The 16,035-nt window shown below is 36.4% G+C and overlaps 1 protein-coding gene across 1 annotated transcript in view; it reads left to right on the top strand.

The window, feature by feature from the left end:
• Positions 1-15,118, top strand: part of zbtb10 (zinc finger and BTB domain containing 10) — a 40,582-nt gene extending 25,464 nt beyond the window's left edge. Inside the window, exons 3-5 of the mRNA XM_007896790.2 lie at positions 3,949-4,017; positions 6,755-6,930; positions 7,354-15,118. Of these exons, the coding sequence (XP_007894981.2) occupies positions 3,949-4,017; positions 6,755-6,930; positions 7,354-7,707 (599 nt within the window). The 3' untranslated portion in view covers positions 7,708-15,118. The remainder of the gene's footprint in view (positions 1-3,948; positions 4,018-6,754; positions 6,931-7,353) is intronic.
• Positions 15,119-16,035: the final 917 nt, after the last annotated feature.

Genomic DNA, 16,035 nt, shown 5'->3' with positions numbered 1-16,035 from the left:
TGCTCTTTATGTGGGTTCCAACAACATTTGAAGGATGTTCTCAGGACTGCATATTTGATGCACAACTGGTTGGCTATTTTAAGTTATTGCTTTTCTGGGCTGCAGCACAGTAATCTTCGGTTTGGAAAATTCAGGGTTTACCACCCTGAATAGCATTTTTGAAAGATTTCAAGGTGTTTTGGAACTCAACATCATTCTTAAAAGGAAATGTTCATGGTTGTAATATTCTTGTTAATAATTCAGTATTGCTTCTCAGAGAACAGTAGCTGTAGAATTCAGGATGTGTACTTTCACATTAGGATTGAAGAGCCCTGCAGAATTTACTGGAGGTTCAATTTATTCTGTTCCCACAGCATATAAATCAGTGTTGAATTGCATCCAGCTGGCTGTTCAAACAATAGGTCTGGAGCAAATATGGACAACTACAGCAGAGGGTCCAGCTGGATTGACTCTGCATCAGAGCTAGTCTTTGACAATAGATACCTAAAAGTTATTAGAGTAAAAAGGTTAAGAAAATGTTCCGCTAGAGGAGCCAGAGCAGTTAACCAATAGCTTTTGATGTGCAATTGTAAGTTCATGTGTAGTTTCTGTGCATTTAATGATATTGTCTTCCTACTGATGAGTTGCATCCATATTTTGGACTGCGTCATTCTGAGCACTGCTCCACTTCTTGTTCCTGGATTGACGGGACTTTCTGTTGCAGATGGTATGCTAGATATGACACTCCCAAGGCCTTCCTTTTCATAGCTTGGTGCGTGAGAGCCCTGGTTGACTTCACTTCCTTCACTGATACAAATTTTCAGCATTTGTAACAGTCCCCTTCTTGAAAGCCCCTATTGCTGAGTCGAACAAATATTTTCTTATTGATCCCAAGATGTGCCATCCTTGCTGCCCTGTTTGTATCTATGGCCCCTACTGAAGCAGCTGTCTCTCACCTCACTGATGGTTGTCTGCCTTTTGAGGGGAAATTGATTTGGTGACTATCGTATTTTGGTTTAATGTATGAAGAAGACTTGTTTAATCAAACAGTAGGTTTGACACTCAATACACTTGTATGATTTTGACTGTTGGTATTGTACAAGTTTATATCTGATTTGTTTTGAATCTTCAGGTTCTTGTATTCTTAAAATTCCTTGTGCTTAAATCTCTCACCCTGCAACAAAGCAGGATTAGAGAATGTTATACATTGATTGATGCACTTTATCTTTGATGCATGAATAAGGGAGTTTTAAAACTAAATCCTTTATGATTAAATTACATTTGAATTTCACATATTTCAAGAAATTATGCCACTTTTATTTTATCTGTTCCACAATTATTAAAAGAAATACTTAATGTGAACTAAGCATGGTAGATATGTAAACTGGCTGTGTGCAAATCTATGCATCTATTTCCTATGGAAATACAAGATCAGGTAAATCTGGCACAAAATGGGACCTTGATTTGGATTACCGAATATGTATCCTTAATCCCTGCCTGGTCAGGAGCCATAAGGGAACATGAGAATCTATTTTGACATTGCTATATCACCTCATGGGGCAATAAATGGAGGGTTTGCCTTGATGTAATTCTCACGGCAGCTACCTGGAGCAACTTACATGCTTTCACTTAGTATTATTGTCTCCTGCTGATGGCTTCAGAAGATAAATGTTTTGGCATAGCTGTGCCTCAAGCTGATTTTAGCATATAGGTCAGAGAATCCCTTCTCCAATTGTTGGTACTGCTTTTGTGGAAATCATTTCTTAGTCTAGTGTGAAATAACGAGCAAGAATATTTGTCATGTTCCCTACTGTTTTTATGATCTTCCTCCATGTATAAATTTGCATTTCTTCTCCTTTTTTTGTCTTAATTTTCCTGAAAGTTCTTTGTAAAGTTATATGTTGCATCATACAATAAGCAAACCCTAAGCCTTGACTTAGATGTGACTTAAAATAAGATATTATTAGACAGTTAAGGATGGGAGGGGGAAGAGAGCAGAGAACGAACACTTGACCATGACCTGAAGCTTAAAAGGTCATTAGTTGTATCCTCTCTCTGCTTGGTGTGCACTCGCCTGTCCTCCGTTCTGCCTGTCCCACCATTGGCAGTCTGGTCTTTGGCCTTTTTGCTTCCATCTCGGAATCCCTTTGTGTCGCCCCATCCCTTGCCTCCTTCAAGGCTTGTCTCAACACCTTCCTCTTTGATTGTGCCTTCAGTCATTCTCCCACTGTCCTTGCCCTTCATCCTTCTTGATTCCAAACCCCCAACTCAGGTGCAAACCTTTGGCTGTCCAGCGCCTTGGGTTATCCTCCCGATGTGAAAGGTGCTATATAAATGCAATTTGTTGTTGTATGCAACATTTGTTGCTTAACCTTGTGTAAGAAAACGAGGAATGCTAAACAACTGAGTAAACTGGTAAACAAACGTTTGTTGCCTAAGTATTTCTGATGCAACACAAACCAAATGTAATTGAACCATGAAACTCCATTTGTTCCTAATATTATAATAATATAATAATCCTTGAATTTGATATCGCGTTTTTCACGTCTTCTAGACGTCTCAAAGCGCTTCATAGAATATACTGTAAAGTGAATTGACTGTATATTTTGTGGGCGAAACGCGGCAGCCAATTGCAAACAGCAGTGTCCCACAAACAGTCGTGGATTGAAGTGACCAATTTATTACTGTTTTTTTTTCTTGAGGGGTTATTATTAGGCGTGTGGAGTAAGGAAACTTGCCCAAGGTTTCACCCTGCTGGGTATTGAACCCAGGTGTCTCACTTGCAAAGTGAGTGCTTTAACCACTGAGCTGCAGGACTCCAGCCCATTGATCACTTTATGCCCATTGATCACTTTTTTGAATGGGTTGTACCAGGAATGTCTATGGCACAGTGTAGTGCAATTAATTCCCATGGAAGCATGGTCATATCTAGATTTATAGAATCTTTAATTTTGGTTAGCCGGGTGCCTGACACATGCAAAAACCAATCACCGTGCCTAAGAGTATCCAAACCAAACAGAGATCTATGCATCCCACCTAAGATCTTAGAATTCTGGACTGTTCTACCGCAGTAACAGTCCATTTGTTCCATTAAGTCTTTGTTGGCATTTTTCTCCATTTGAGCTAATCCAACTCTTCTGCTTGCTTTCAGTTTCCTTTCATATTCCTAATCAAGCATCTAATTAAAAGAATTTATGGACTTTGATTTGTAGCAGCGAGTTGCATCTTTCAACCACTTTTTTTGTGACCTCCCCTTTTTTCCTTTTGTGATTATCTTAGATTTGAGTGCTCTTGTTACCGACTGTCTAACCTGTAGAATAATCAGTTACTATTTATTCTTCTAAGGCTATAATCTTGAAGAACTCTATGAGGTTGGTCCTTAACCTCTGTTCTAATGGGTAGGGAGGGGGGAGATGGAGGGAAGAAGTACAATGAAACCTATATGTTGAAACAAAACAATTGTGGAAAAGGGGAGCAATGAGTGCCAAAATATTGTGGTTATCAATACTGTATTCTACTTCCAATTGAATGACCTCTGTAATTTGTAGGAAGTGATACTGTAACCTATTCTAACCGGCAGCTCCAAAACCTGCACTTCAATATTGTTGTGATTAAAGAGTCTGAATAATTGGAAAAGTATGATTTTTTTTGCAAATCAAATGGCAACACATGAAAGAGTATTACCAGTGCCAACCAAATTTAATTAAACCATGAAACTCTGCAGAGCTGGAAAATTATTCCCAGCAGCATCCAAAGAATGAGTTTCAGCCTTCAAGTAATTGTAGGCCCAACATCTGGAGTCTATATTCATTGTATGTGCTTAGTTCTAACTCATAGTTTGGGTCAATCAGGGTATTGGTGAACTGTATGTTAACAATGGATTTGGTGAACTTGAGAAATAAAAGTGCAAGATCTTTAAATTGTACGTATGGAAGTTATCTAATAAAGATCTCATATTGTTGTTTACAGCAGGGACTTCAGACCAGTACAGATTTGGGCTGTTACATGAAGCACACAATAGAGAAGCCTGGTTAAACGGTGGGTATTATAATTTTATCTTGTGAAATTTGAACCATATACTGCTATATAAAGTTACAGCATTACAGTGGGAGTGCTGCTTCAATGATTGTGGTATATGTACAGTGCAACCTGTTATACATAGCGTGGATTTAGTTCTAACATGGTTAGAATGTGGATCCCATTCACTGCGCATGCACGCAGCTGGCCTGCTTGCTTCCCATGCGCTGGCTTTCTCTTGAATTAAAATGGATATTTTCCAGGTCTCTTAAGTCATCACCACATGTGCAGTGCACTGGATGTGACGTGGGTGGATATCTGTTCCAGTACAATTTACATTGATTTACATTTTTATCTGGTGATCCGAAAGCTGGCTTTTTTTTATAAAGCTTCCCACAAGGTAAATACAGCCAACGTTCTGGTCATCAAATCATCACTGATATCAATTCCTGCTTTGCACGTGTGCCGCACTCAGGAAGAAATGTTGGTATATCCTGGGGACCCGGAAGTAGGCTTTTTTTTATTTTAAGTGCAGGAACTGGCCACCGCATGCATTCGTAGTGAAACCTCATTGTAGCATGGGTCAGAACCTATGGATCCCAACTATTGAGTTATAATGGGGCTCCATTGTTGTACTTTTAGTGTCCCTGTTATAAATCAATATTTTTAATGCAAAATTGAAAGGAAATGTGTACAATATGACCATGGTATGCACTATATACCGCATAGCCTCAATTGTATCTTTTACTCATTTGTAATTCAGAAGCTTTCATAGCCTTTGAATATTGTCATTGTCACATTGGAGTACAGTTTTGCTCTACAAGTATTGCATGTTGGGAAACATAAAAGTTGGGTATCCAAACTGCAAAAACTGATAAATCTTAGCAGTCTCTGTGAAACAAATCTCATTTCTGTAGCATTTTCCACCTTGAGTTCTTTCAAATAAAAGTCCACAGGCATATTTAAATTGCTGAATAATTAAATCATTCTCTGGATAATAATAACAATAATAATAACATTTAGAAGTTAGGAGGATATTTCAAAGCACTCTACTAGGGTTCACTGTAAAGTGTTGCGATTGTATGTTGTAGATAAACTCAGCAGCTACCTTGTGCACAGCAATGTCCCATGAAGTGAGTGACCAGTTTTATTTGGAGGATTGGTGGCCTGGACACCAGCAGAATCTCCCTTCTGGTTTTGGTTGCTATCATTTTGTGATCTGCTTGTGATTGTTCTGTCCACAACCAGGCTACCCAAAAGATTTGAGCCTTGGCTAATATTCTCTCAATAGCCATGCATCAAAAGTAGGGTTAATAGCAGTGATGATGTCTCTTAATTCTTTCTCAATATGAAAAAAGTTTCTTGTTTTTGTGTCAATATGGTTTCTGTACACCAAGATACATTTTCAGCTGGAGGCTACTGTTTAATGTGTTGTTCCTACATATTATGTAGGAAGACATTATGCTAAGGGAGCCCTCAGGCACATATTTGCCTGCTGAAATGTTTCTGTTGGTTGTTTTCAATTTAGACAGTTATGATGTTTAGTGCCTCTAAAGTTAATTCCTCCTTCTCAACTTCCAAATTCCTAAATCAGAATTAAACAACATAATATGTGTGGGGCAGTTGCAGAGATTCTTCCCAGTAGTTTTACTGGGAGATGTAAAATGGTACGGGCAGTTGCTTCTATTTCTTTCCCTGCATGTGGATCTGCCACAAAGGTAGAAATTCATTTCTCCACTAAATTTTATGATTTTCAATCATATTTACTTTCGAGGAGGTGCATATAATAATATTTGAATGGCAAAAACAGAGAATGGGGCTGCTGTTTTCTTCTGATTAATGCTTGTTTATTCGCTCGGTGGTAAGCGTTTTCCAGCTGAAGTTTTTAGTTGCACTGGTCCAATTTTTAAACCACTCCTCTAAGGAAAAAATATCTTTTGCTGCTTGTTTTTTTAACCTGTCTTTGTGGTTTGTTTAAAGGTTTGTATTTATTCTAAGAATTATTTTGTTTTAATTTCCATTAGAGAGTATATATTCCTATATGAGCATTGAATATGCTTTCAGGAATTAGTTTTTCTAATTCTATTTTGTTACTAGTTGATCCAGAATTTGCAAAAAGATTAACAGATTTAGGGTACCAGTTTTTATTCTCAAACAAGTGGAAAAAATTAACCTTTGTCCGTTAAAATAACAGAACTATTATAAAGCAGTTGTGAAAATGCTGCAAGTCAAAATTAAACCATAAATATTAATGTATTTGTATGATCTGTCGCATGAGAATGATACTGTACTTAATATTACTCTCTCTTTATCAGATTACACAGTGAATACAGTACAAGTAGATTGAAAATTAATCTTAAAACCATACCAGAAAAAATGTACTTGAGGTATAAGTGTTCGGAATTAATCCAATAAACAGGGTAATTAATAGATAGCTAACGCATTTTGAATAACCCAAATTGCTTTGAAGTACAATGGTGGATGGAATGAAATGCCATACTGGAGGGGCCTGATGAATGGTCTTTGGCCATCCATGACTTATTAATATTATTATTACTGTTATTAATGATAGTATTATTAATAATAATTTTGTTATTATTAATAATAATTCTAGTATTTCATATAGTGCCTTGTCACATTGTTGAGACGTCTCAAAGCGATTCACAGAATGTATTGTATACTTTGTGGGCGAAATATAGCATATGCGTCATATAGCAAATGAAAACTTTGTTATAAAAGCATGTATTCTGTCTGCCAGGTGACGCCTTGGCTGGTAGTCAAAACAAATTCAAGTGCCCTCATTGTAATTACATCGCCAAGTACCGCCGCACACTGAAGAGGCACCAGCTGATACACACTGGAGTCCGCTCTTTTGCTTGTGATATCTGTGGAAAGTTGTTCACACGAAGAGAACATGTAAAAAGGCATTCCTTAGTAAGTATGTTGCCGTTTCCCAGCATATTTCTCAGGATGAAGATTTTTTTGGAAATTACTTCACAATTGTATTTGAATCTGAGTTGCTTTATAACAACAGCAACTTGCATTTATATAGCGACTCATGTGGTGTAGCATTTTATAACTGAAATGGCTTTGTTATGTGCCTCACATGATTACAATTTCAGCTTTGCTTCTATTTTTTTGAATCTGCAGCTCTCCCCTTTTAGTTAAGCTGTTTTCGATAGAACTGGTGGGCATCATGTCATGGTGGGAATGGCAATAAATACTTCTAACTACTGGCTTATCAATCAGAAACAGCAGCTTTTCATTGTTAAAGAACGCATTGCAAGTTTATTTTCTGTTTTGATAGAAATGTATTTCATGATAATTAACGGCTTGTTTATTTTTGTTCTTACTCAGGTACACAAGAAGGATAAAAAGTACAAGTGTATGGTGTGTAAAAAGTTCTTCACTTTAGCAGCAAGTGTGGGAATTAGACACGGGTCTCGTCGTTATGGCGTGTGTTTGGATTGTTCTGGGGGTGAGAGACAACCAAAAGTCGAGCAGGATAGCATGGACTTGATGGTTGATCCAGAATTTTTTAAGGAAGAACCAGAGGAACTGGAAGAACAAGAAGAATCCGGAGGACAAGAACAGGAAGAAGAGAGAATGATAGATGAAGATGTTGCAGATGAAGATGGAGGGCTAGTTGATAGAGATGAGTGGGAAGATGCTGGGGCTAGTGAGACATACGTCATATTAGACAATGACTAGCTGATGGATGTGCTCTTGTATTATAAAATTGCAAAGTGTAACTGTGGTGGTTCAGCACTGTATAGACAGACCCTATGAATTTTATCTGAATTGCAATGATTATGGATTGGTAACAAAACACTAAATTTTCCATATTTTGCTGGTAGCTATGAACATTGGTGGATGATAATTGATGCTTTGGTGATTGTAGTAAGAACTGCTAAATGGCAGTTCCATATATGTAATGAAGAAAGTGTATTAGAGTCAGTGGTGGGCAATTCCCTGTAACAAGTGGGATTAAAATTATAATTTTTTTCTGTTGACGATTAAGGTAGTTAACTACTGTACAAAATACAGTAAAATAACCGAGACCTGGCACGAGAGCGGGGGAGCAGATGATTTGCATCCCACTGACTGGTGGAATAGAGGTTTGGTTTGAGGGAATTTTGGGATTTGAACTATTTCAAAGAATCGGGTCTGAATCTTCAGAGATTTTTTTTTTCTATGCATTTTCAAGTCTCAACCTTCCAGAGAGGGAAACCTATCTGTTGACTATATTCTGTAGGTGCTAGTAACTAAGATCTTTTTTAAAATTTTAAGTTATTTTTGTGCTCTGTAAATTTGCATAATGCCAACATACAACCTTATTAAGGCTCATGGGGAAGTAAATTGAAAAATGAATGGCATCTTAAGGAAATATTTGCTAATTGTAGAGTTGAAACAAAACAAATTCATTGTGTGGAATTGTTAACAGACCAAGCTATAAACTCAGTTTGTGAAAACTGAGAAACAGTTGGACATGTACTTCTAAATGGTAATTTACTTGTTATGCAGCAAGTCTTGGTCTTACTGAATAAATTAGTCACCAATGTTTAACTGAAGTCGGCTTCCACAAAGCAATGAATATATTTTTCTTTCCAAAGAAGCCAGGGGTGGAATGAACAAATTTGTAGGATTATCTGTTTAATTGAGTGAAATCCTGGAGGGAAATTGAGATTACCATCCTTTTTAAAAATGACCCATTTTGTGCAAATTGCACACTCCTCCCCCTGGATTCGGGATCTGATTCTCTTTACACACACTACATTGCAAGAATGCATCTAGCTATGGTGGTTTTGCAAATGAAAGTTTGCAAGTTTGGTCTGTCTGAATATCGGGATTAGGTTTTGTAATGACAGATAATTTTGTATGTGCCTGGGACTCCAATTTACTACTTGCATATTTTTATTTAAAAAAAATTCTAATTCAGTTTTTTTCCAGATTATCCAGATTATCCAAAAATAATGGCATAAGAAATTTTGAAGATGGAAAGGGGAAAAATAAAGCCAGTAAAGGTGTATTTGACCAAATATAGTAGCAAGCCAAGTTGTACAGGTACCCAATCAATTGAAATACAAAATGGACCCAGATGATTTGCAGATAACTAGCTAATGGAATTGATCCTAAATGATACAATTGTCTTGTAACAGGGTTTCTGCTCTGTAGACTTTAAGGAGGTGAGCTCTGCTAATTAATTAACGGTGCTTATAATTTTGGGGTGTGAAAGGTAGGGATTGAAAAACATTTTATTTTTATAAAGTCACAAAGTAGGATGTTTATTTCAACAAAGTGTCTGCATCTACAGCTGCTCAGTGCTGTTGTATTCCTTAGCTAACATCTGTATGCTAGAGAGCCTGCTGGGATAAAATTATAATTTCTGTTTCACAGTATGCTGTGGATATGCACATAATTTTACAAGCTTCTAAATTGTTGAACCCGCAGGGATATTTTATTTCCTGATTTTATGGGTGACAAAGAAACATAATTGTTTTCTTTCTCTCGTTTCTTTCCATTTGGAAAATTTCCTAGGCCTAAAGCGGCTCAGATAGAAAGCTGTGATTTGCAAACTGGAGGTGAACAATTCCTTTATAACAATAGGGTAACATCTTTCTTCTCTCTTCGCCACACTTTAAAAAGTCAAAATTTAAATAGGGAATCCAATAGATTTGTAACAGTGTAACCATTTGTAATTTGTAACCAGCTAGAGTGTTGTATCTCAGCAAATTATTACAGAAAGAAAACTGACTTCTCACTCACCTTGGAACAGCCAGGTTCTCTTGAAAGCTTCTGGTCACTTTGAATGGAATACATGTCACCTTAGTTGAATAAACTACGTTGCCTTGGTATGGAGCTGAAGTAGTTTATTCACTTTAATAAATCTCTCAAATATGACATTTATATGCTGAATAGTAGAAACTCTAATTCAGGCATTGTATGCTTAGCTGCTTGATTGGATAGAGGGATACCTTCGGTGTAATAATCTTATTATTGACAGTAGCATGGCAAGGAGGGAAAAGGAATTAGTATTTTAAGGCAATGTTTGTAAACACTAAATTGCTCTATAATCATAAAGTGAAATAAAGGAAATCTTTGCACTCCGTAGCATTTCTCAGTCCCCTCTTGTTGCTCTATGCTTACAGAGTCATTGTGAGAGAGGACATTTTTTTTGTGGCTTCCTTACGTTTTGCCTACGGATGCCATGAACTGGGTCAGGGATCCGTGGCTAAATTTGAATTGTTGGTCAGTAGAACATCATGATGCCACAAGAGGAATTTTGGCACAAAACAAACCAGTGGTTCTAAAATGTAAGCAGAGCAACAAGAGATGTTAATTGGTACAGAGAGATTTGTTTGTTATTCGTAGTATTATGGGGCACTGCAGAAAAATGCGTGAATAGTAGAAACTCTCAATCCCTGAACTAGAGTTTCTACTATTCCTCTTTCTTCTGGACACATGTTGGGGTTGGTGACAACTTGCCACTAAGAAGAAACCTTAAACATGTTATGAATTCCTTAAAAGAACCATTGTAAGCAATCTTGTCTGAATATTACCAATCCAGTTGTTTTTATGGGAGTGTTGTAAATGGATTTCACTATTGGTGTTATTACATTGCCAATTCTTGATATAGTAAATTATTTAAGCTTGATTTTAACAATTATCACAAAACTCAACGTTGTGAACATTTGGGCCGCTTTTAATCTTCAGTTAAAACAACTCTTATTTAAAATTCTTCCTCTACAATCCATTTTTTAATATGCTGCACACAGAACATATTGAACTTGTACAACCCAACTGCAATAATTTTGAAGATAATTTAAAGCAAGTTGTATCCTCTCCATTTTATTTATAGCTATCCACCTTCCGGTTTATCTCTCTCAGTCTCTCTCTCCCCTCCCACCACTCAATTTACTAACTCCCCAAGAGCTATACTATACTTGCACAACCATGGTGATTTATCCTCACTGTTAAACATCTACCACCCAAACCAATCAGAAACTTTTGTATAGTGGATCTCCTACCATCGTGCAGGTTATTGATTTACCAAAATGCTGTGGCATTGGCATACAAGGGAATTGCTACTGTATGTGTTGGTTCTCCTTTTAACTCAATGATATAATAGGTCAGTTGAGTAAGTCCTATGACTGGTCATATGTCTAACCTCAGCTCTAAATTTTCAAAAGTTTTAGCATATTTTGATCAGTGTGTAAATTAGTGGGTTCAATTAAATATGGATAACTGTAAGTTTCTTATGACTGTTAAATCTAGTAGCACAGTAATTCAGTCTACTGCTGATCAAGGTAAAACTTTCCATTCAAATGGCAGGCAGTGATCTTCCTTCAATGTTAGATGTATCGTGACCATAAAGTACCAAAGAAACCTGTGATGATGGCGTGTTTACAGCAGTTTGAGTGAATGACTTTAACTTGCCCCAATGTGCACATAATGGCAATTTCTCAAGTGCAAACTGCAAAATGCTTGATTGCATCACCTACTGATGTTTTTCCCAGTTATTTCTGTTTGTTTATTGAAACAGGTTTAACTTTTTTTTCTTTGAATGGTAATAACGGCAAATTGTTTTTAAATATTTAAACATGAGAATGAAATATTTAAGCATATAAATTAGGATCAACAGAATTAGTGTATGAATTGTGATTTATTTTGTGAAGACATTTTGTTATGTGATACTGTCTGTACCTATAATTTTACATTTGACGTTAAATGTTTTTAGTTTGAATTTGAGCTAATTTACAGTGAGCCAGAAATGCCAAATGGTGTTTTCTGTCATATCATCATAATGTGTAATTGAGATTGGATCTCTTGTCTGTAATATGAAAAATGGTTGGGATAGGATTTAGGAATGCCATAATGCCAAGGATTGGGACGTGAGGATTTGCCCACCACTGGTTACAGTGGAACAGTTATGTTAAGGCAGTTCGGTGTCTAATCCCATAAACAAAGTTTTTATTGTATATTGTGAGCAGCAAGTCTGACTGTTTGTAACACTGCAATTTTGTTCTTTATCCATAAGGCAAATTAATAAGCTGTGCTTTTGAAAAGTATTTTTTTCAAAGCTTTTAAACATAGTAATTGTTAGCCCCTATACCTGTTTCTATCAGTTATTCCTCAAACACAAAGAACTTCCACTGTATAGATTGCTGTGTACAATAAATATCTGTAGTTTATAGTGACAGCATAAAACAGGTGATGATTTATGTATCATATATTGTACGGGGGAAATGAGAGATGACTCAGTGAGCTGGACAAGGGGATTGTCCTACATCTGCAGGTTTAAGTTCAAATTCAATAGAAACACTATGGAAAGGAAATGATGGTTTCCTGCAAGTTGTGAATAGTCTTAAATCAAATTGTGGCATTCTTATGAACTTTGAATTACATTTACCTCAAATGTAAGAGTTGTTGCATACTCGACGTTGGTGTGACTTGTTCAGTGTGTTATCGCTCAACCTGGAGCAGGAGCATGTGTAGTGAACCTAGAAATCCTCAGTTCATTGTCCAGCAATTCTAAAGTTTTTGAGTTTTTGACTTCCTCTGTACCAAAATATTGCCTGTTGGTATATAATTTTATATTTGAGCTGTTTTAAAAAGAAAAGTTGAGACTTATCTTCTGAGTTAAATGCATCATTAAACCTCATTCAGCTAATGTAGGGTAATATAATTTAAAAAATGAACTTAAAACTTTATACAGGGACTCTCTTCAATTTAGAGTTAATTCAAAAACTTTGTATGATTTCTTACTCTTACAAAGGCTTAATAGGAATCACATTTGCGATTGACATTACAACACTAAACAGTGTGAATGAATAGTTAGGGTCATGGAGTCTTCTAATCAAAGTCCAAAACCTCATTATTTCCACACCTGAGAACTAATCTTTGAAATTGTACCTGATAACATTACCAATTCCTTACAGTAGGTCAGTAATAAAAAAAATGGACAAAGTGATATGAAGACTGGAAACCTAGGATTCTCTTTGTCCTTTCATAGTTGAATCACATGGGGTATGATAAAAAAAATTAAATTTCCAAGTGGACATAGTACAAAATGTCTATTGGCCATTGGCAGTAATAAGGGCAGTATTTCAGTCCACATTAAAAAAAATAGAAAAATAATGAAAATTAAATATTCATTTCAAAATTTAGATTTTTTTATTCCACGGTTTTGCATTATCCTGAAGTGGATACAGCGTCTATAAAGTATTATTTAACTGGCTTAAAGACCCATTTATAGGTAATGCATCCAATTAAAGAATCCATGGAAGAACAGTGCAGAGAGAAATCCGGTTAAGAAGTTGAAATGCCTGGCAATATGTCAGTCACAGAGTGCGGTGAGGAATCAGGCATTCACCTTTGCCCTTGTCAGAAATGGACAGCAACTGAGTGAACTCAGGGTCCTATTCTATGGCTCTTACACCTAACCCAGCAGATCCCTAGCAATTTAAATAAGTTCACATTAATAATGAAAGTACAATAATAAGCTTAAAATGAATGAGACTGTAATACCATGGTTGACCACCGCTTCATTCACCTATATGTAGCTGTGCTTTCTGCTCTGAATTTATTTTAACAAACACAGACTTTTGCTGAATTTAGCAAATTCCAGAGAACCCATGTAGTTGTGCAAAACCCAACAGCCCTAACAAGATTTGTTAACCTGATTATGGCAGGAGTTACAAAGCTGAAGTATTTATTGCACACGCATATGTAAAATTCGAGTGAATTTGTATTTTCCGGTTTGCAAAGAATATATGTTTAGCATTTTTAAAAAAAAGTTAAACTCCAAACTTCTTGTGTTTAATACACTGAACTTTCATCCCCTATCTGGTTCTTGTAAAACTTTTATTTAATACGCCTTTTACTGTTGTTTCAATTTATTAGGTTTTATTTATGTTGAAGCATTTTTTTGCCACTGATCAAACCCAAATGGTATTTGGTTTTGATAAGATCATGAAGGTGGAACAGACCAAGCAGAATGTTTTTTAAAAAAAAGTTACTTTCATGAGCTGTCAATGGGTTTGTTGTGCAAATAAGAACTAAACACATGCACAGCACACTCATAAGGCACAAGATTTCTAATTTAGCCAGGAGCAATAAGCCTGGCGTGACAAAAAAAAGACTGCTGGTGATCTTGACGTACAGAATACCTACCTTCAGATAGGAAAAAATATCCAGGTTAAAATGTTTTTATGCTAAATATAGGTTACTCCTCCATTGTTTGTTAAATAAGTGGTATAGAGCCACAAAGCTTTTTTTTTTAGAAGCTGCAATGAACATTTTGACCATTTAGCAATCGCCTTCCCCAAGACTGTTTCAATCTCCTTTAAAGAAACTATATCCAGGATCATATTTTCAGCTTTCATGAAAAATACTCCAGTCTTACATTCTTCCATCAATACCACAATTTTCATTATTAACACAAATGTATTGGCATTAATTTAAATGATCCCTGTAAATTGATACATGATCAATTATGCAATTTGTAGATTGTATACAGTAAACTGTAAAATTCTTTTTGTACAACAACTTAATGGTGATAGTTTTGCTTCTCTAAACTGGTGCTATGCTTGTGCTAAACTCAATACAAATGTTGGAACAATTCATTCATGATGTCTTGGACCTTTAGTCCAGTTTTTCACTTGATTCATTGTTGAATAAGAACTATGTCATTTTAACAGACAGATGTGTTGAATTTGTGATTTCCATCTTTTAACTTTGATAGCTGCTGGTATTATGATGGTGATTGATGTACACAGCACATCCCAGAACCAGATTTTTTTTTAAAAAATGGCAGAGTTGTTGAGAGACTGCAGTTACTTGCTTTTTTAAAAAAAATAGACTCTTCAGTTCACTTATTTCTATTTTTATATATCTGTAGATTATCACCTTTGTTCTTTCTGGGAACACCCACTTATTTTCCGAAAAACTTCAACCAAAACTTTTTTTTCCCACAAAAGTTGCATTTTACAGGTGTTCTGTCATGTCAGTCATTTAATTCCAGAAACCCAACATGCTGAACCTGAGAAAATCAGTACTTATGAAAAGTGAGGTGAGGGAAAATTCTGAAGAAATGAATTAAACATTTTGTGAATTAACAAAAGTTTGTTCTGAAAACGTATTCAATGTTCAATAGAGATGATTGCTGTAATGCATGTGCAACCAATTTACTCCCCCCCCCCCCCCCCCCCCCCCCCCCCCCCCCCCCCCCCCCCCCCCCCCCCCCCCCCCCCCCTCAGCATAGCTGTGTATAAACATTACTGACCTTGCACAATATTGTGCACCATAAATTGGGTGTCCTACAGAAATTAAAATATTTATTGCTCAGAGCGAAGTGTACTTCATGCACTTGAGGTTAAATTGAATTGTAGTAAATATTTGTTTTTGTGTTTCATTTTGAAGACCTGGCTAGGCACTTGGAAATGTGCTTCATTTTACTCCAGTTTAATAAGATCCCCTTGCGCCCCCAAAGGTTATGTTCTATTTTATTCACAGATTTATAGATTTATTCATTGTATTGGCAATACTAGAAAATTCTACATCTTGGTGACCAAAGTGAACAAACTCTATCTAGAGCTGAGACTTCAGGCTTTCCAGCTCTTGAGATCCTATGTGGATGCATCCCTTTGTGTAAAGAATGCTCTTTCTAAGAGATCTGTATTTAATAATGTGATAGAGGATAAAGTGGTTTAAGAAGACAAATGAGAATCCTCACCCTCTTATTACAAATCATTTTACGGCCTAGCACCTCCCTACGTTTGTGATCTTAAACTGTTCTGCTTATCCCTTCATCTAACTCGAACCTGCAGCATGTCTCTCACCATCCTTCAGGGTCAAACTAGTGGCTTAAAAACCTTCCTCTCTTATCATGACTGGAATTCTGCCTTTTCTACTATGCTTGTGGTCAACTTCCCCCTTCTCCCTTGTTCAGCATCCTACCCTACCCTTGTGAACTGCTCCAAGATGTTTCCTATATGAAGGGTGTTATTTACATGCAAGTTGTTATTCAACTTCCTCAAA

This window comes from Callorhinchus milii, unplaced genomic scaffold, assembly GCF_018977255.1.
Source record: "Callorhinchus milii isolate IMCB2004 unplaced genomic scaffold, IMCB_Cmil_1.0 Scaffold2, whole genome shotgun sequence".
NCBI classification, from domain to species: Eukaryota; Metazoa; Chordata; class Chondrichthyes; order Chimaeriformes; family Callorhinchidae; genus Callorhinchus; species Callorhinchus milii.
Note: the sequence above shows the minus strand (reverse complement) of the source record. Positions and strands in the feature narration are given on the sequence as shown.